Source organism: Papaver somniferum, chromosome 1 (genome assembly GCF_003573695.1).
Source record: "Papaver somniferum cultivar HN1 chromosome 1, ASM357369v1, whole genome shotgun sequence".
NCBI lineage: Eukaryota > Viridiplantae > Streptophyta > Magnoliopsida > Ranunculales > Papaveraceae > Papaver > Papaver somniferum.
In genome coordinates this window covers 237147732-237168047 of record NC_039358.1, presented here as the reverse complement: position 1 = coordinate 237168047, position 20316 = coordinate 237147732, and the positions used below count along the sequence as shown (strand labels likewise).

Sequence of the window (20316 nt, the reverse complement as noted above, 5' to 3'; positions counted from 1 at the left end):
AGGATTTCAATTCCTGAAACTTGTTTCGAACCTGTAGCCAAAAAAACCTGTGTAGATGATGTTAATCTCCTAATGTCGCCTTTCAAACCTCTCGTACAACACCTGTCATCATTCCCAAATCCATCTTCAATACAACCTTCATATTTTATTCCATCTCTAGCTCATAGACATCCCACTGAACACCCAATTCAACACCCCAAGACTTGTTTTACCCTACACCAACCCTAAAATATGGAAAATCTACATCAGATTACCATACCCAACTGGTTACTAAAACCCATTCCTATTCTTCCAACAAAAAAACGAGTTCGAAAAGACTATGCAGTGAAGAATACAATCTATGCTGTATGTGAGGAGATTATTCCGGTGTTTGAAGCAAAATCTACTTACCTGCCTCTCATGGGTTCAGAGAATACTTTCTTGAATGGAGAGGATACAGAATTCTCTAGTACCTCTAACAATGGCATAGATGATTACCCACCTGGATTTGAGCCACAACTGACATCACCTGGCACATCATATGACGCTTGCTCTACTAATCCAGACTCTGTCATTGAGTCACAGCCAATGATCCCTCTCAAATTGCGGAATGAGATAAAGAGTCTTGGTATTTCAGTCGAGGTTATTGCTTCTCCTGCTTCCAGGCCAAGAAGGTCTGTCCATTCTAAGGGTAAATTTTGTTCTCAATGAGTCTCAAAATCCTAACATGGAACGTTAGAGGTTTAAATTCAGGTAATAGAAGAACAGTGGTTCATAAGATGATACAGATGATTAAAGCTCCCATCATTATTCTCCAAGAAACAAAAATGATGCATTGCACAGCATGGGATATCCAACAAATATGTGGTTATAAGAATGTGGGATGGACAATGCAACAATCTTTCGGCAGCTCAGGAGGTATGTTACTTCTCTGGGATAGAGATTTGGTTGAAGTGTGTGATTCACTTGTTGCTGAGTATACACTTTCTATTCTATGCACAAATAAATTCGATAATTTTCAATGGGTTCTTACAAACGTGTATGGGCCAAATAACTCAGTTGACAGAGCTGAATTTTGGACTGAGCTCGACACTATTTGCAGATATTGGCCAAACCTACCTTGGTGTATTGGGGGTGATTTTAATACAATTACCAAGTGTGCTGAAAAAAGAATTGTAAGAAGATTACAAGAAGTATGAAGAAGTTCAATAAGTTCATTGATGAACATGATCTTATTGACTTACCTCTCAAGGGAGCTAGATACACTTGGTCCAATGGACAAGCAAATCCGGTTATGTGCAGATTGGATAGATTCCTTATTTCACCATCCTTTGAACAACACTATCCTTTTGTTACCCAATTAGAAAAAACCAGACCCACCTCAGACCACATACCTCTCCTTTTAGATATTTCCGACCCCTCTTGGGGACCTAGTCCTTTTAGGTTTGAAGTTATGTGGTTCTTGGAGAATGGTTTCCTACAATTACTAGAAGATTGGTGGCTTTCTTTTTGTTTTGCAGGTACTCCTAGCACAGTGCTCTGGTTGAAGTTACAAGCACTTAAAGAAAAGTTGAAGGTATGGAACAAAGAAGTTTTTGGATATACAAATACTAAACTGAAATCTATTCTCTCTGGAATTCAAACTCTTGATGACTTGGCTGAAGATAATAACTTAAATGAAGAGGAGCAAAATGTACTTTTACAATACAAAGCGGACTTTGAAAGAATTTCTAAGATGGATGAGACTTCGTGGAAGATTAAATGAAATACAAAGTGGTTACATGAGGGTGATAGAAACACTTCTTTCTTCATCAGCAATGCTTCTGCCAGGCGTAGATATAACAGAATCAGGAAACTCTACATTGGGGATGAGTTGGTTTCTGATAAAACTAGGTTGCAAAAACATATAGTAGGTTATGACAAAACTCTTTTCTCCGAAGAAGAGATCATTCGACCTGATCTGGAAGGGATTGACTTTGATTCAATTACCTCCACCGAAGCTGATATCCTAGAAGCTGATTTTACTGAGGAGGAGGTTTTGCATGCTATTAGAGACTTGGGAAAAGACAAAGAACCTGGTCCGGACGGTTTCTCTATTGTTTTCTTCCAGAAGTGTTGGCACTTTATCAAAGGTGATATCATGGGTACTGTGAACGAATTTTGCACTACAGGTACTATTTACTCTAAACACAACTCTACTTTCATCACTCTAGTGCCTAAAAAAGATCATATTGAGTCTATCAAGGACTGCAGACCTATTTGTCTGCTTACTAGTGTGTATAAGATTATTGCAAAAGTTCTAGCTTCACGGCTGCAGCTTGTTATGGATAAGCTGATCTCTCCGGTGCAATGTGCTTATATTCATGGCAGACAAATCATTGATGGCACTCTTATTGCCAATGAACTGGTAGAATCTAGACTTCGATCTGTAATTCCGGGAATTATTTGTAAAATTGATCTTGAGAAGGCTTTTGATAGAATCAATTGGAGGTACCTTGAATTCGTACTTCTGAAAATGGGGTTCAGTAGGAAGTGGTGTAATTGGCTGAGGTTTTTTTATTCAACTTCTTCTTTCTCGGTTATTATTAATGGATCTTCTTTCGGTTATTTCACTAGTTCTAGAGGCGTGAGACAAGGCTTTCCAGTTTCTCCTCTTTTATTCAACATTGTCATGGAAGGTTTTTCAAGGTATATTGATAGGGTTGATAATCAAGGCCTTAATAGTGGTTTTTCTGTAGCTCCTACTGGTATTGTGGTCAATCACCTTCATCATGCAGATGACACAATTTTCTTCTTAAAGGATAACAAGGAAGAACTCCATAACCTGTTTTCAGCATTATATTGTTTCGAATATATAGCTGGGCTAAAGGTAAATACCCTGAAAACCAGACTTGTTGCCGTGGGAGTAGTTCCAGACTTAACTCTTTGGGCTGAAGAATTAGGTTGTTCACTAGACAATCTACCTTTTATGTACTTGGGAATGCCGCTTGGTGCCAAATATAACTCCATCAGAATTTCGGACCCTATCATCGAAAAGTTTGACGCTAGACTTTCAGTTTGGAGGCGTATTCGAGGGGAGGTAAGTTAGCTCTTTTGAAGTGTATCTTATCCTCTATTCCGACCTACTGTTTTTCTCTGTTTAAGGCCCCAAGCTCTGTCATCAAGATTCTTGAAAAGAAGATGCGTAATTTTCTTTGGGAATATAAAGATGGGGCAAAATTATCACATTTAGTTAATTGGGATATAGTTCGTGCTAATAAAAATAGAGGTGGTCTAGGTGTGTGCAACCTAAAAATCATGAATTTAGCTTTGTTAGCTAAATGGTGTTGGAGATTTGGGGTTGAAAAGAGTAAGCTTTGGTATAGAATTATAGAAGATAAATATGGAAAAGATTTTTCCTTTTGGGTTCCCGGAAAAGTCAGTCAATCCTATGGGGTCTCTTGTTGGCGGGCAATAGTTGAGTCGGGAGGCTTCATTAGTGATCATTCGAATTTATTTCTACATTCTGGAACTGTCATTACCTTTTGGAATGACTACTGGTGCGGGCATCAACCTCTATCTTCTATTTGTCCTAAGTTGTTCAAGCTAACCAGAAATAAAAATGCTTGTATTGCTGACATGATTTCTAGTGAAGGAAATTGGCAGTTCGATTTCAGGCGGGTCCTTTCATATGCAGAGGCTCAAGAATATGGAATGCTCATTGCAACCATTGGTGATATCCCCCCTGTTCGTGACGGTTTAACAGACACAAGGAGGTGGAAACTGCATCCCTCTGGTGTGTTTACTGTCAAATCATTGGACTCTCAATTAGTGGCAGAAAATGGCGTGCCTCACTTTCCTACTCATTTCATCTGGCAGCAGGCAATCCCTCCAAAGATATGTCTTCTTATGTGGTGTTTGGTTCACGGCAAGTTGAACACTATAGATACGCTACAACGGAAACATATGTCTCTTCATAATGACTGTGCTTTGTGTGGTGGAGGAGAGGAGTCACAGAATCATCTTTTTCTTCACTGTAAGATTGCATACAAGATTTGGTGCAACTTAACACCAACAACAGGTTGGTCTTGGGTTTTGCCGGGATCAATGAGAGCCTTGGAAGATACCTGGATCACTCAGCACTTCTCTCAATCAGGAAACTACATCTGGAATTTAATCCCAGCAGCTATCGTTCACACAATCTGGAAAGAAAGAAATTGTAGAAGGTTTGAGCCTACACACCTCTTCAAAACTGATAATGATCTCATTTTGGAAGTCAAGACTTTAGTTCTAACTTGGGATGAGGCTGCAGGTTATAGGGTTCATCAGAACTGCTCCTATACGGTTCTGTCTAATTGGGAGGCATTATTTTTGTAACTTTCTCTTTGTTTGTAGCGCAACTTGGTTTTTTCTTTAATTCTTCTATCCCTGGTAGATTTGCATGTACATTCCTCTTCTTTTAATAAATCCTCTCTTTCAATTAGAAAAAAAACCATACCAAGCAAATTCTTGAGTACTTCTAATCCAATGTTGCAAAGATTAGCATTTACTTAATTTTCGCAGCATGGATATGCTACTACTGATGTACATCGTAATCTAAATTTCACATGTTAAATATATATGCCTGTGCAAGTTTATTACATAAATTTTACAGGTATCGTTGATCTTTTATTTTTCAGCCTATAAAATTTGAAATCCTTGACTGAATTTTCCTGCTACTTATCTAACATAAGTAAATGTTTGTAAAAACTAATCATGGTTTAATGCTCACGTACTCCGTTTTTCCAGTTAATATCACAAAGGCCAGTCTGAGGAAGAATTATTGCAGAATTTATTAATAACTCATTATTTGTTCAGTTGGGTTTCATTTGTAAGGACCATCTGATTGTGTTGTATCTTCATGGTGGGTGATTTATTAATCTCTTATGCGTTTTGGTTGAAGGGAGATTCTGGCAGGGAATAAAGCTAATCATTGTTCATGGTGCTATTGCGAGTGATGATGGAAATATATGGAGCTAGCTTTACATGGGTCTTTTATTCCGTGTTGGAAACCAGGACGGCTAACTGTTGGCATCTGTAATTGAGACTTTTTGGAAAATAAATCTGCATGCAGTTCCTACGGTAGACAAGTTCGCAACCGGTGAGATTTTGCTTAACGCTGGAGGCCATCTATTGCCCTAGAGGTTGATAACACTGCCGACAGACCTCTTTCGAGTTGTCTTTTTAACACATAGAGTTTATTTTTAAGTATTGGTGTCAACTGTAACCCTTATTTTCAATTTGTAGTCTGACATTGTCTCATTCTATTAATTTCCTTAGTTTACTATTTTAGCATGGGACTGAATGTACCAGCAGATACGGATTGAGGCGCAAATACACCCCATCGTAAGTTTGGTTGTTCAATTCATACCCTTACATAGTTACATACTAAAAAATAGAGAAAATAATTATATGCTTTACTGAGTTATTAAACACTACTCTATTCCAGCTTCCAGTAACAATGTACCAAGAGAAGAAGTTGATACGGTGGTCGTACTGTTGAGGGTGGAATAGTGCTCTTGCAACCAAAAAAATATGAAGAAAGGGAATAGGGGATAAGTAGTTAAAAGTAGTTTTATGTTTTTTTACAAAAAAAGTAGATACTTTTTACTTTAAAACTAACTTTTCAATACGTGTTTAGAAGGGAAAAGGGGCCACATACTTGTTTGATGTGGCCCGACCACATCGTAGCTGGGGTGGATTCACCTGTATCTCCTTTCTTTGTTATAAGGCTGTCATTAAAAACCTACGGCTTTGTGTGATCATTCATGAAAATTTGTAAACACTTCATTATGGGCATTTGTAAACACTTCATTATGGGTTTCAATATGTTGCTTGAAATATGCTCTAGCTATAGCCAATAGCTTTTTGTATTAATCATTCCGTTGATCATCGTGCTAAAACCTCTCCTTCCCCTCAGTTAACTCATTCTTGCTATAATTCTTAGAGATATTAAGAATGATCAATTTATTACTAACACCGTCTGCGTTACAGCTAGGCGTGAACTATTTGAGCAGGAACATGTTATTGAGACAAATCAAGGTGAAGAAATGTAAGTTTATGTTCCTTTCAAGTCTATCTTCTTATGTACATTGCAAATGACTATATAGGTATGAGATACAAACCACTCCTCAAATGGCACTAAGAAAAGGAATTGGATGGACAGAAAAACATGCATTGGTTACGATCTTCGTAACTTTTGTATCTCTATTCTTTTCCACGCTTATTTTTTAACTTGGAGTGTGAATCACTTCCATTTTACCTTTCCCCGTCGCCGCTAATGTGAACTTTTCATATAGGTATCAGGAAGCAGAGTGAAAACATTACTAACGGTGCCCGGTGCCTGGAAGAAATAAATTCTTAGATGGATGAATCCTTACTTATCGTGTTTGAAATTTTTATGGAAGGTCAAATTCAATTTGAAAATCGAGTACCTACTATATCGTGACTCTTTTTTCCAAATTAACATATAAAGGGGGGAAAATCCACATATTTCATACATATTTTTTGTGAAAATAAAAGGAAAAAATAAATAAAATCTAGACATATTTTTCCACATATTTAATGTATTTGCCTCGCAACATAAAATCAAAAATATATCGCATCGGCCGGGGCGGGGCGAAGCCCCGCACACACCACATAAAAAATGTACGATCACGGGGCGGGGCAAAACTCCACGTACACCAAATAAAAAATGCATCGCCACGGGGCAGGGCGAAGCCCCGCACACACCAAATAAAAAATGCACGGCCACGAGGAAGGGGATAACCACGCGTACACCAAATAAAAAATGTATCGCCACGGGAAGCCCCGCGCACACCAAATAGAAAATGCATCACCACGGGGCTGAGCGAAGTCTAGGGTACACCAAATAAAAAATGCACGACCACATGGCGGGGCAAAACTCTGTGTACATCAAATAAAAAAATGCATCACGACGGAATTTGACGAAGCCCCGCGCACATCAAATAAAAAATGCACGGTCACGGAGAGGGGCATAATCCCGCATACACCAAATATAAAATACATCGTCAGGGGCGGGACGAAGCCCCACGCACACCAAGTTAAAGGAGAAAATATTCCCGGTGCTTAGCACGGTCACAAATCTAGTCTTGGTAATACACCTATGGTGAATGGAATGAAAAGATCAAGACTGATCCAAATTGAGAAACATAATTAAGAATGAATGGAGTGGAAACACTGTGATTAACCAAAGAAAAATGTAACTAATCTATTAAGAATTGCCTAATTGGCGAAATAAGAACCCCAACCCAGAATCAACCAAAATCATAGTGAAAAATACCTTTCCTTCGAAAAATTGCATGAATCATCCAGGTCACTGTTACAATTTTACGCAACAATTATTCAATTGTATTTCTTCAGCAATATTATCATGTAATAGAAAAATCACACAACAATTGTATTAATTAAAGACAAACAGAATAATCAAAGATGGGTAGTTAAGTGTTGATCTACATGATTTACCTGAGATGGTTGCTTTCTCATTATACCCTCTTCGAAAAAAATCTTTTGCAATAATACATGAAAAAATTCACAAAAACCACTCCATCAGAGCAACTAAATAACCTTTTTTTTATTGGGTATATATGGTCAATCGATGGAGATCTCTATTTTTTTTGGTAATAGGAATACCCGGGATTAAATGCGAGAAAATCAAAGGGATACTTTAATGTGCATAACGTATGAAAATGGTAACGGCGATCTTTAATGTGCATAACGTATGGAAATTAAAAGGAGAAAAGTCCAAGTGAAACCGTAAAACGCGGAAGCAAATTTGGAACGTTGGATTAGGACGTTAAAGGAGGATGTATCCTGAGCCATGATTTATCTCATGCATTTTCCTGAATTTTGAGAATAATAAGAGTCGTTGATAGCTTATGAAGACAAATCTAACATCGTCGAATTTTGACAAAATCATTTGTTTTCGTAAGATAAATTATTAGGCTGTATGTCCAAAGCCCACATGTAGTCTGTTCTTGCATTGACTATTAGGTGCGCAATCAAGTGCCCTGATCCAAACCAATTAGCTTAAAATATTTTTAACTTGGATTATTAATTTTGAATTAAGTTGTTTATCAACGTTACCCTTCACGTTAATGTTATTCGAACAAATTATGCAAGTTGAATATATGAATGAACTGAGCGAGTACTCTTGCTCACGTTGATGAGTACTGACTAAAACACAATCTACTGGCTGGCTGTACCATTGCCTCTTCAAATATCCTTTTTTTGTAAGTAATATAAACACGAGCAGCGATCGTGATCTTAGATTCTTTTAAAGTACTGTGCACTTGCCATTCCAACACTTCTGACATTGCTCTCAATTTACTTTATTATTTGCTCAAATATCAGCAGATCAGTCCATACTCCCAGCAAGACAATTTGAAGATTTTAACGTTAAATAAATACTGTATGATCAGATTTTAGTGGGACCCAGTGATCTTGTCTTGGAATCACATCTGAAAATATAATTAAGGAGATTTCTTTCAGCAAAATCTATTTGTAATAAAAAAAAATATCTCTTTGTAATCATTCCTGGCGGGCGGTGGTGGACGATTAAAAAATTTCAAGCTCTTTGAATGCATATATAAAAAACCAAACCAGTACTCATAAGTCATAACCCTCATTCTCATCCTCCTCATTAACCTTCCCTTGCGACTTTTCTCTGCTCTTCTATTTCTTTTACTTGATAACAAGGAACCGACTGTTTCCATTTCTCTGCTGCCAATTTTTATAGTGATCAAGCTTTTTTGATTATATACATGGCGTCTTCTCTCAACCCATCTTGCCCTATGATCACCACTCTCTCCCATTCACTGTAAATCTCTCTCTCCCTGTCTCTGCATCTGAATTTATTTATTTTCTTTGATTTTTATGGGATTTATTTACTTATTGTTCTTCATTAATCTATCTCGGTCTCTCAGTGTCCTAGTCATGTATTTTTTTTCTTAATAAGAAAGATGTCTTTAATTCATAATCAAAAATATGGTACATGAAGTTTCTATGCAATTAGATAATCTAGCCACTCAGGGGCTTCACTAATCCAAAAAGAAGAAGATGCCATTTTAACTGCATCTTTTACAAGCAAGTCTGCTGCACAATTTATTTTTCTGGGTACATAAGTAATCACCCAATTATTAAAAACTTTAGTGTCCTTAGTCATGTATAAATTTGATTAATTTGGGCGTGAGTATGTAAAATTCTGTTTGGTTTCTTTTTGGAACCCATATATTATAGGACTACTATTTTTCTTTCTATGTAGTTACTATTTGTCTATTTCAAAAAGATAGACATTTTTGGTTTTTAACGAGGAGTATGAAGTGTGATTAACATAGTATTTTTTTCCCATATTTCCATCGGTAGACATTTTTTTCATCTTTATTATATTGTTGTTGGAAGTCACCTATATTAAGAATGAAAGTATTCCGATATATGAAATTTCACCATCCACAGATTTTAATTTCAACTGTTAATTTTCAACGACTGATATTCAAAACGATAGATGATGTTATTTTACATTTCTCGAAATCCATTTATTTTCTGTTGAAGTGTAGAGACTTATAAAAAGAACAATTCACCGAAAAATTTGCTTCAAATTCATCGATATTTGAGTTTTGTAGAAAAAATGCCGTCACCATGTCATGATAATGTCATTTTAACTATGTCATCCTGCCCTTGGTTGGAAACTATGTAGATGGGTAAACATTCTTAAAATAGAAACAAGCCTATTAATTATCTATTACTTATTTTTATCAAAGGTGCCATTGTGTATTATGAAATTGATGTAGTTTATTGTGATAATAAAGTTGCTGACTGATCATAATTTTGGGTTTGTTTCGAATTTGTTTATTTGGAAAGGAATGACATTTTGGAAAGGAATGACATTTTGATCACTATGAAACAAGTGAAAAAGCTTTTAAATTCTCTTATCGTAGACATCAAAGTGTTGCTTCTTAGTTGGTCCATTAATGTTGAATTTTTTAGAAATGTAAAGTTTGACGATTTCGTTTTTGATTGGGCGAGCTTGTTTAGGGGCTTTGCTAATCTCTTCTTGTATCTTTTGAAGGTGTTATCTTGGCACCTTTTTTTATTTATTTCTCTTTGCCTTTTTTAAAAAAAATTTGTTTATTTTGGGAACTAATCTGATTACCTTTTATTGTTATGAAGAGGGAAAAAATATGATAACCGGTTCAATGGGATAAGATGTGAGAACTCAATCGGAACAAATGCAACCACATCGAAGTTTTCCATGATTAGACTGAGTAATTCACGCAAAGGCGACAGTACAGTTAGAGCTGTAGTTGTTTCTGGGGATGAACATACTAAATTATCTGGTGCAATTGATACACTGGCAGCAGATATGATTCCTATAACCGATGATTTCTTTATGCACAAGGATGAGCCTGATTGGGATACGCCAACGTGCGGATTTGCTTCCGTAGATGAGGCCATTGAAGATATTCGTCAAGGAAAGGTTTGTTCTCTCTTTGGCACTCCATTTCTCTTATCCAAAATTAGTGAAAGTTGTATCCATAGCTCGAAGCTGGGTTTGATGATCAATCTGTCATTGTTTGATTCAATTCTTCCTCTGGGTCTATATTGTAGATGGTCATTGTGGTGGATGACGAAGACAGAGAAAATGAAGGAGATCTAATAATGGCAGCAGAACTAGCAACGCCTGAAGCTATGGCGTTCATTGTAAAGCATGGAACTGGAATTGTGTGTGTCAGCATGCAAGGAGAAGACTTGGATAGGTTACAGCTTCCTTTAATGGTTCAGACAAAAGAGAATGAGGAGAAGCTTTGTACAGCATTCACAGTAACAGTGGTTCGTAGTTATCTCCCTTCTTAATACTTGCAAGTTGCAACTAAATGTTGATTGATTCTTAACACTTCATATAACGTGGTGTTTTAGGATGCAAAACATGGTACAACCACGGGAGTGTCCGCTGAAGATAGAGCAAAGACGGTCTTGACACTTGCATCAAGAGATTCTAAACCCGAGGATTTCAACCGTCCAGGACATATCTTCCCTTTGAGGTATATGGAAGGAGGTGTTCTTCGAAGAGCTGGGCATACTGAAGCATCTGTTGATCTTGCAGTCTTGTCTGGGTTTGACCCTGTTGCAGTTATATGTGAGATCGTTGATGATGACGATGGTTCCATGGCAAGATTACCAAAGCTTCGTGAATTTGCACAGAGAGAGAACTTGAAAATCATATCGATTGCTGATTTAATCAGGTAAGTAGTCTTTAAATCAGCAAGTATCTCTTGTTATTTCCGAATTTGTTTGATAATATATTCTTTTAAAGTTGATTGTTCGCGTTGCTAATATCTTGTAGATATAGAAGGAAGTCAGATAAATTGGTCGAACGATCCTCTGTGGCACGAATACCAACCACATGGGGATCTTTCGATGCCTACTGTTACAAGTCACTGCTAGATGGAATTGAGCATATAGCCATGGTGAAAGTAAGCAAGCAAAATTCTTGAATTTGAGAAGGAACTATGCTGTTACGAAATTTTAACGTGATTTGTGTTGTAAACAGGGTGATATCGGGGATGGTGAAAACATTCTTGTAAGAGTGCACTCCGAATGCCTTACAGGAGACATATTTAGGTCGGCAAGATGTGATTGTGGGGATCAGCTTGCACTTGCCATGAAACAAATTGAAGAAGCTGGAAAGGGTGTGCTGGTGTATCTTCGTGGACATGAAGGAAGGGGAATTGGTCTTGGCCTCAAGCTTCGTGCGTACAACTTGCAGGATGATGGGAGGGACACAGTAGAAGCTAATGAAGAGCTTGGATTACCTGTTGATGCACGAGAATACGGCATTGGTGCTCAGGTACTTGCTTTCTTAATTAAAACTCTGATCAAGCTTGCTAAGATATTAATTAAGGAAACCATAGCTACCTCTAGTTTAGAATTCATAGCTTTACTGCTTATTTGCAGATATTACGAGATGTCGGGGTACAATCGATGAAGTTGATGACAAACAATCCAACAAAGTATGTTGGGCTAAAAGGTTATGGTTTGTCTGTTGTAGGCAGAGTTCCATTGTTGACTCCAGTCACCAAGGATAACCACAGATATTTGGAGACGAAACGGAAAAGAATGGGGCATGTATACAACTTTGAATTTAATGGTCGGCTTAATATTGATCTCCTTACTGGTAATGAGAAGCAGTAACATTTCGATTGTGATAAACCAGACAAGGATTACGTGCTTCAACTCCTGATCCAACAAAGCCCTGGATGCGTTTTTTTCCCAGGGAGACCATGCATGATATTGTAAATTTATTGTCATTAATGGAGGCCGCTTATTTCTTTGTTATTGCTCAGTTTCTTATCCACACATTTAGAAGCTCAACTACAGTGTGAAGGTACTAAATCCAAACACTTAATCAAACTACTTTTTCCATATATATTGCGCATACCGTGTGTAGTACCTCCATACATGCAGAGGTACAATAAAAAAATAAAGAAGAAGGGACGGCTCAATGTTTCAATTTTACCTTTAAAAAATAAATTGATGGTAGAGAAAGGAGAAGTAATTCTATATTCTCTGTTCATTTTGATTCGGTTAGCATGGTTGACTGATATGGGCACTACTATAACTGTATGGGTGTACACCATACACAAACCCATGAAATTTGTGCGGACACCATAAACCAAGTACCGTGTTTAATGGAATAGAATTTATTTTTGCAAGATTTTTGTTTAGGAAATTAATTCCAATTCTTTTTTTTAAGAGTTTTATTTATGAAAAAAATTCTTTTTACGTGTTTTAATTGTTTTATTAGATTTTATGCCCCTGCTACGCATGGGGCATCTTTTTTTCTTAACCATGTACTATGCACGGTGAGTGTGAGTATATGGTTTAAATGCTAAGTCATATTGTTTAAGCTCACCGGGCATGGACACAAAATCTTCGCCTCGTCTCGTCTTACATTTTTGATTTGTTGTCGCATTTTTGATTGGGTGTGGCTCGGCTTCGCCTCGCCCGTCGCTTAGGATTTTTGATTGGATGTGGCTCGGCTTCGCCTCACCTGTCGATCAGAACTTTTGATTTGGTGTAGCTCAGCTTGGCCTCTGCCTATCGTACATTTTTGATTTGGTATCGTGGGGCTTTACCTTGTTCCGTCGTGTTGTATTGTCGCTTGGGTATGTCTCGGCTACGCCTCGCCCCGTCGTTTAGGATTTTTAATTTGGTGTGGATTTCTAATTTGGTCTATCTGGATGAATTGTAAAGAATTCCCGCAATAACATGGGATTTAGAAAAATATTGTTACTGCTTAGAAACTGTGTTATTACCAAACCCGATGATCCACCCAAAAATTTAAATAAGCAGAAGCTCAAATACTAACCATTTTAGATCAACCCAATGATCTGAAAATGAATTTCAAAAGTTACATAAAATTGAAAGTGCAAGATTATCAAATTTGTTGGCTACCTTTCATAATTATTACTTATTATTGGGTCGATTGACCAAAAATAATGTTATTATTGGGTCAACGAATAGTTGCCGTCCCCCCACCCCATCGTCCTTGAGCATCGTCAAGGACTATAGTTTGCCTATGATCAGGGACGAACCTACAGCTGCCTTTAGTCCGAGTAGCTTCCCTAGTCCACAAGTTAATTTTTTTTTCTACTCGATCAAGACTTCTAGTCCGGACCTTAAAAGAAAATTTATCCTTCCTGGATACGTCCCTGCCTATGATTATTATAGGAATTCGCATGTGAGGTTAAAAAAGAAAGTCGAGGAAAAAGCAATCGGGGATAGCTTAGTTAACAGTAATTGAGAATAGGTCATCATTTTACAAAAAATATTCGAAAATACGGCAAGAAATAGCTTGTCAGCCTGCATCCCTACAGGAAGACAATTTTCCCAGTACTTCGGTGGTATCACATTATGCATCGGATTCGAGAATAACTTGGGACCATTTCCAGTAGTGTTGGCACATTAAGGCTATGTGAAATAAACATGGATGTTAGCAGCACGAACCAATTTTCCTGATGCAATGGAGGGATGCCATTTACTCCAAATCTTCGTATACCATCCTAAACTTGGTTGATCTTTGTGATATGCGGATAAAACAGAAAAGATACCGTTGAGATTCCTTGTCCAGATTTACCATCATGAAGTTAAATTAAAAGAGTATATCTTACATAAATTATTTCACTCTCTTTCCTTACTGCGGATCTGATAAAATGTCCTTTGCTCGTCACCTAATAATCATTATAGACTTTTTTCTTCGAGCTTGATGACATCGGAGACAATATCTAATAAGGGAGGATATAATTATTTCTATCTCCTCGTTAAATTTTGCACGAAGGCGTTACAGTATGATAATCTTTCAACACTACTTGGAAAAGATGTTGCAAATGAATTAATCAAAATACACAACAAAATTGGTCATCAAACTACGATAACTTAAAACACAAACAGATTAGGAAAGGAGGCTTACCATACAAAAACATATTATGAAAGGAGGCTTACCATACGGTTTTGGTACTGAAATGTTACTTTTTGTTGATACTGATTCCAAGGACCTTCCCGCCTTTGAAAACTAGTTGACAAACTCATGAACAACCCAGTACCTGCAAGATGAGTACACTGAACACATTACACATCAGATTAAGACCTCAAAGTATTTTGACTTTCCCAATAGAGTTTTATTGGGAAAACTATGTCGGTTCAGTGAAAAACAAAGGCCGCATGTAATCTGGTCATTCAGGCATATAAAACATTGTCCTCCCAAGAAAATCAGCAAAAGAGCACCATTATACAGAATTTATAATTGAACAACTTGTTTAAAGAACCTACGACAACACATATGTACACATGTATCACAGGCCTTGCCTGTAGAAACTATTTTCCCCTCAACTATCTCTTATTATTGTACTCATAATTGTATATTTTGTAGGTCCGAGACCAAACATTACCGAAAGAAGGAGAAGCAAAAATCACAAATCCAGGGCATAAGGGTACCTTGGTTTTCCAAGGCCACTTAGCCTGACCAGGATTTACATTAAACGATCATGATTGAAAAAATCTCAGCAGAACTCATGAACATGATCATATTTTCTATCCATAGCTTCTATTAGCTGCTAATACGGGTCATCTGATTTCATTAGCTTTTAGTAATGGAACTAAAAATCCTAATTATAAGTCCCAATAAAATTAACAGCTATGAGACCTGAGTGCAGCTAAAGAAATGAACAAAACCAATAAAAAATCCAACTTTATTCTTCAATCAATACAAATTGAACAAAACCCAGAATGAAATATTCTTGAAAATTCATAGTAAGTGTTGAAATCTATCTATACCTGAGAAACTTCTTCGGCAATGTTAAGATATGTGTGCTGCAATGGGGATTATAAGAACTCTCCACTCAAAAATTTGAGTAATCTCTCGGACCAGTTTATTACTACAAAAGTATTAGAGAATTAGGTTCTATAAGGCCAGACACTGAGTCATTTGCAGTAAACAGAATTGATAAAGCAATAAACAAATGAGAAGCAGCAAGGTTAAGGATGGATTACTCTACGGGAAGAAATTAAACAACGAAAAAATGAGAAGCAACACGATTAAAGATAGACTACCTATTAATGATGATGACATCTGATAGATGATTTTTTTCCAACGGTGTTTAATGCAAACGAAACCACTATCCATATTTTCCAAGAAACCAGGTATGAGGATTTAGTAATGGCAAAAGTTAATTGAACAACCAACTGAGAATAGCCCACCCACGGGGATAGCTCTCATTCTTTAAGGTCACTGATTTATGACTACACTTAAAATTTTAAAATATCCAGTATAACTCTCAAAAGCTGAAGCATATTGATTATACTTACAGAGTTGAAAATCCATGTATCCTAATGTATAAAACTTGAAATAAACATCTTAAACAGCTAATAAACAAATCCTCGTGGGATAAGCTTACCTGGATTCTTCAGTTGTCTGCACTGCATTATGAGCAACTGCAAAAATAAGAAAACGTTAGAATAGAAGAGATGAGGCGGTAGAAAAATAGGGTTAAGATTTATTGATTGAGAGAAACAAAGAGACGAAAAAGAAAAGGGCTAGGGTTCACTAAAATCATACCTGAAAAAAAAAAAAACGAAAAGAATATTGATTATCAGGAACCCAGTTGTATTATGTCTTGTAAAGATTTAAGTTTTTAGGAAAAAACAATAAGATAGTACCTGCAAAAAATAATAAAAAAATAATTAAAACAAATCATTATTCATAGCAAAAAAAACGAAATCTAAAAAAAACGGTGAATGAAAGAAAGAGAGAAAGAGAGATGTTAAAACATGAGAACAAAAGCATGAGCATGCCGCAGCCAAAATCTAGAGAATACGGAAGCAGAGATGAACTGTAATAAAAGAACCCTAACTGAAATTCTTTTTAGGATTTGCTAGGCACATTCAACCTAGAGAAGAAAACCTAGGTTTGTTCCTGGCGTTTTTTTTTTCTTTTGGTTTCCGGGATGGTAAATATAAAAATTATTTTTTTTAGTAAAAAAACGCCTTGTTTTTCTCTTCTTTGAGGAAAAGTAGGATGGAACAATTTTAAGGGTGGGTGAGGGTCACCTTTGAACGTGGGGGCTTATATGAGTTAGGATTTTAAAGGAGTTAGATAAGAAACAAATCTAACTTGATTTACAAGTATCTTCTCCTCTAAATACAACTCGAAAAATCTGTTCGTTTAACAAAAAATTGGTTAAAAAGACCAAATTCAACAATCCCTGGGTGAAAAAGACATGTAAAATTTGATACTGTTTAAATGGACAAGAATGTAAAATAGTAAGGATGTAAACAGTTTCATCCTACCCATTTTGAAATATTTTTTCTTATTTTTTATTTACATCATGATGCATCCAGTTTCATTCTCGCTCTTTTTTAAGTTTAAGCCAGGATGAATCCAGTTTCATTCTTGCTATTTTTTTGGTGTCCATTTCACATATACTAATTTTTACTCGTCCATTTGAACCATGTTTTACAATTAATATTTGGACAAATGACCCATTTTCCGTTCTTTTAAAATATCAGAAGCAATTTTTTTTTATCATTTTCGTTCTTCGTTTTAACATATAAGTTATGACCTTGCTTAGACTGAGTTCAGCAATTGAAATTGAAAATGAAGGAAGATGGGAACCATCATTTGTTAATGGTATCCCATCGACCTCTCAAATTGACCGAGCGGTACCACCACTTGATGCGGGTGGATTGATTGAGCAAATATAATGAGTTAGGTATGTGCCTAGCATGCAGGTAGTAAAATATGGGCACTCCATAGTCTATACTTTCTTTTCGTTCTTCTCTGAATAGTCAGTGTCTTGCATTTAATGTGGTCTTGAATAGTTCGTTCTTCTTTTCATGTACCCCATTATTCTTGGGGCAACCGATCTTGCATTAGCAAGAGGAATAGTCGTTTGTAGAAGATCTCTTTGTAGAAACAATAACATTTCTTTCTCCTGCTAGTACAACACAAATGCAAAAGATCAAATCTCATATCAAAACGAATGAAAGGAAGAGGATAAAGTACCACTAGAAGTACAACGTTGTTTACTTAGCAGTCAATCCTAGAATATTAGGTTGTCACAGTGCCACAAAATACAGAGAGTACTCATAGGCCATAATTCCCAAGATTTACAAGTTACATTAGCTCTTAATGAAACTTCGTCAATAGCATCGTCTAAATCAAGTGAGGATTATATGTTAAGATGGATGGATAGAGAATTGGCAAATGATTTCTAAGAATTGTAGATCAGACAAGAAAGAGGAGAGCATAAACGTGGAAGCAATAAACGATTACATTGATAATAATTTTAGTGTGCAAATTTTCCTGGCTCAACAGCCTATTTATAGTTTAACAAACTTGACGACTAAGGAAACACTTATCTAATAAAATCGAACTGTAAACATAGAATTCTTCTAGAACCAAAACAACCAATCAAGTAGTAATTTAAATTAAACTTGATTAGTTAGGTGGAAATGTCTAGACACCTAGAAAGGTGACTAGAAAATTCAGTGATGTAAATGAAAAGATCTCAATTACTAACTAAGTTCCCATAACTAAGTTAAAAAACAAAATTTAACTAGGGGCAGATGCCCTATTAAAAAACAAAGTTCCCCATAACTAAGTGAATTTTCACTGATAACTAAGTTCCCATAACCAAGTTAAAAAACAAAATTTCCGAGTTGTCGGCCCCACTCGCCAGACATCCATAGGGGCAGATGCCCTATTCACCCGAAAGGATTACCCACAAAAGATTGGGTTTTCTTCGTCCATCGCTAGTTAGCAATTCGCCATATGATTTGCGAATTATACGCGAACGTCTCAAATCCCGGACCAGTTTTCTAAATCTAAAGTTTCAGAGTAAAAACGTTAGGCGGGAGTTAAACCCGTGACATCCAACTCCCATACAAAACATCCAACTCCCATACAAACCAGACCATTTGACTTGCAAAACATCCAACTCCCATACAAACCGTTTGACAATTGTTCTGTATATATACATGTAACAAATTTTAACGTTAGAATTCCTATATTTTCTAGGTACCCTTCTTAAAATGTTATTTTTTCTTGGTATAACATATACATATACAAGAATTAGGCTTTTAAAATTGTCAATACTTATTAGTTTATTCATATATAAGGGCCGAATTTTCTTTTCCGATATCAAATATCTAAAACGAATTATACACGTACGTATGCCGTTTCGACTTATTCCCGAATTATAAATGGTTGACCGAATAGTGGACCGAATTTACCTTCAGTCGAAACGAATAATACACGTACGTATGCGGTCCCGAACGTTTCCCGTACACCGAGTTGCTAACTAGGGTCCATCCCACGCGTTTATCAACCCTTTGACTTCTTTTGTGGCCTTTGACTACTCGGTCAAATCTTATTTGCCTGTCGCTAATCAATAATTTTGTGACCCGGAAAGTTGAATCAATTCGGGAAGCATTTTGTGACCCGGAAAGTTGAATCAATTCGGGAAGCATTTTGTGACCGGGAAAGTTGAATCAATCCGTGAAGCATTTTTGGAAGCATTTTGAGACCGGCAAAATTGAATAATGGTAACAATGATCTGAGTAACCTGTTAGCACCGGGAAATTAAAAAGTATTTAATATCGACGAACTAATTCGGGAAGCATTGTGTGACCTTTGCATGCCGTTCGAACGGGTAAAGAACTATTGTTTGGATTAAAAATCATGGCTAAATGTATAACCAATTATATCAGAAGACTACAAATAAAAATATAATCATGACATCATTTCTCATAAACATGCAAAAACCTTTCATCAAATACGTAATGGACGAAAATTACTCTCTTCTCACAAATAGTTAACGACTTGACCTCCAAAATCATTGATTATGATTAACGGAAAATGGATCATTTGTCCAAATATTTTTAAATCACGGTTCAAATGGACGAGTAAAAAATAGTTCAGGTGAAATGGACAAAAAAAATAGCAAGGATGAAACTGGATTCATCCTAACTTAAATTTAAAACATAGCAAGGATGAAATTGAATACCTCCTATGTAAATTAAAAATAAGAAAAAATATTTGAAAATGGGAACGATGAAACTGATTACATACTGGCCATTTTTAAAATTTTGGCCATTTAAACAACATCTAAATCTAAATGTCCTTTTCACCCAGGAATTGTTGATTTTGGTCTTTTTAACCAATTTTGTGTATGATTAATTAGGATGGAATTGTTTGTTTTTTTTTTTTTTTTGCTTTTATCATCGTCCTTATATCATTTACCAAGTAACAAAAATCTTATTAGCTCGATCACCTTAACATTAACAGCATGAATCCTTGGTTTATACCGATATATATATAAATTATTGTAGACTTAAATAGAAACCGTAAGAATTCGGTTTCTTCTAATTCATCAATATGTCCATCATATATTTATCTAAGATGATTATTGTTTTCGAACTTAGTCGTTTCTTTTTTTTTACTTTTCTAGTAAATTAAAAGGGATACCTTGATAATTACTAGCACTTTTCAAACTTTAGAGAGTTAATTCTGTTCTTTAGGCTGGACACTCGTTCTGTATCGATCATATTAAAACAATAGAATTACGAGTTGCCACACTTGAAGACATGTTCAAGTAAAGTTTCTTTCGACTATTGTTTCAACATTCGAGTTTAAATTATCGGATCAACATTTGGATTTGATGGGAGGAAGAATCAAACTGTCCAAAAGGTTCCAAGGCTTGATCATTATCATTTGAGCTTTCTCTAGTAGTTTGCTAGAAAAAA

The 20316-nt window shown here is 36.2% G+C and overlaps 2 protein-coding genes across 2 annotated transcripts; both read left to right on the top strand.

Moving 5' to 3' along the window:
• The first annotated feature begins 231 nt into the window (after positions 1 to 231).
• LOC113273364 lies at positions 232 to 4335 on the top strand. The gene is made up of 5 exons (XM_026523101.1): positions 232 to 670; positions 823 to 897; positions 1500 to 1672; positions 1754 to 3058; positions 3124 to 4335. The coding sequence occupies exons 1-5, from the start codon at positions 232 to 234 to the stop codon at positions 4333 to 4335; spliced, it is 3204 nt and encodes a 1067-aa protein (XP_026378886.1).
• A 4341-nt stretch (positions 4336 to 8676) lies between these two features.
• Positions 8677 to 12382, top strand: LOC113339010 (bifunctional riboflavin biosynthesis protein RIBA 1, chloroplastic-like). The gene is made up of 7 exons (XM_026584414.1): positions 8677 to 8836; positions 10186 to 10492; positions 10624 to 10845; positions 10933 to 11258; positions 11360 to 11489; positions 11567 to 11863; positions 11971 to 12382. The coding sequence occupies exons 1-7, from the start codon at positions 8781 to 8783 to the stop codon at positions 12205 to 12207; spliced, it is 1575 nt and encodes a 524-aa protein (XP_026440199.1). The 5' UTR covers positions 8677 to 8780; the 3' UTR covers positions 12208 to 12382.
• Positions 12383 to 20316: the final 7934 nt, after the last annotated feature.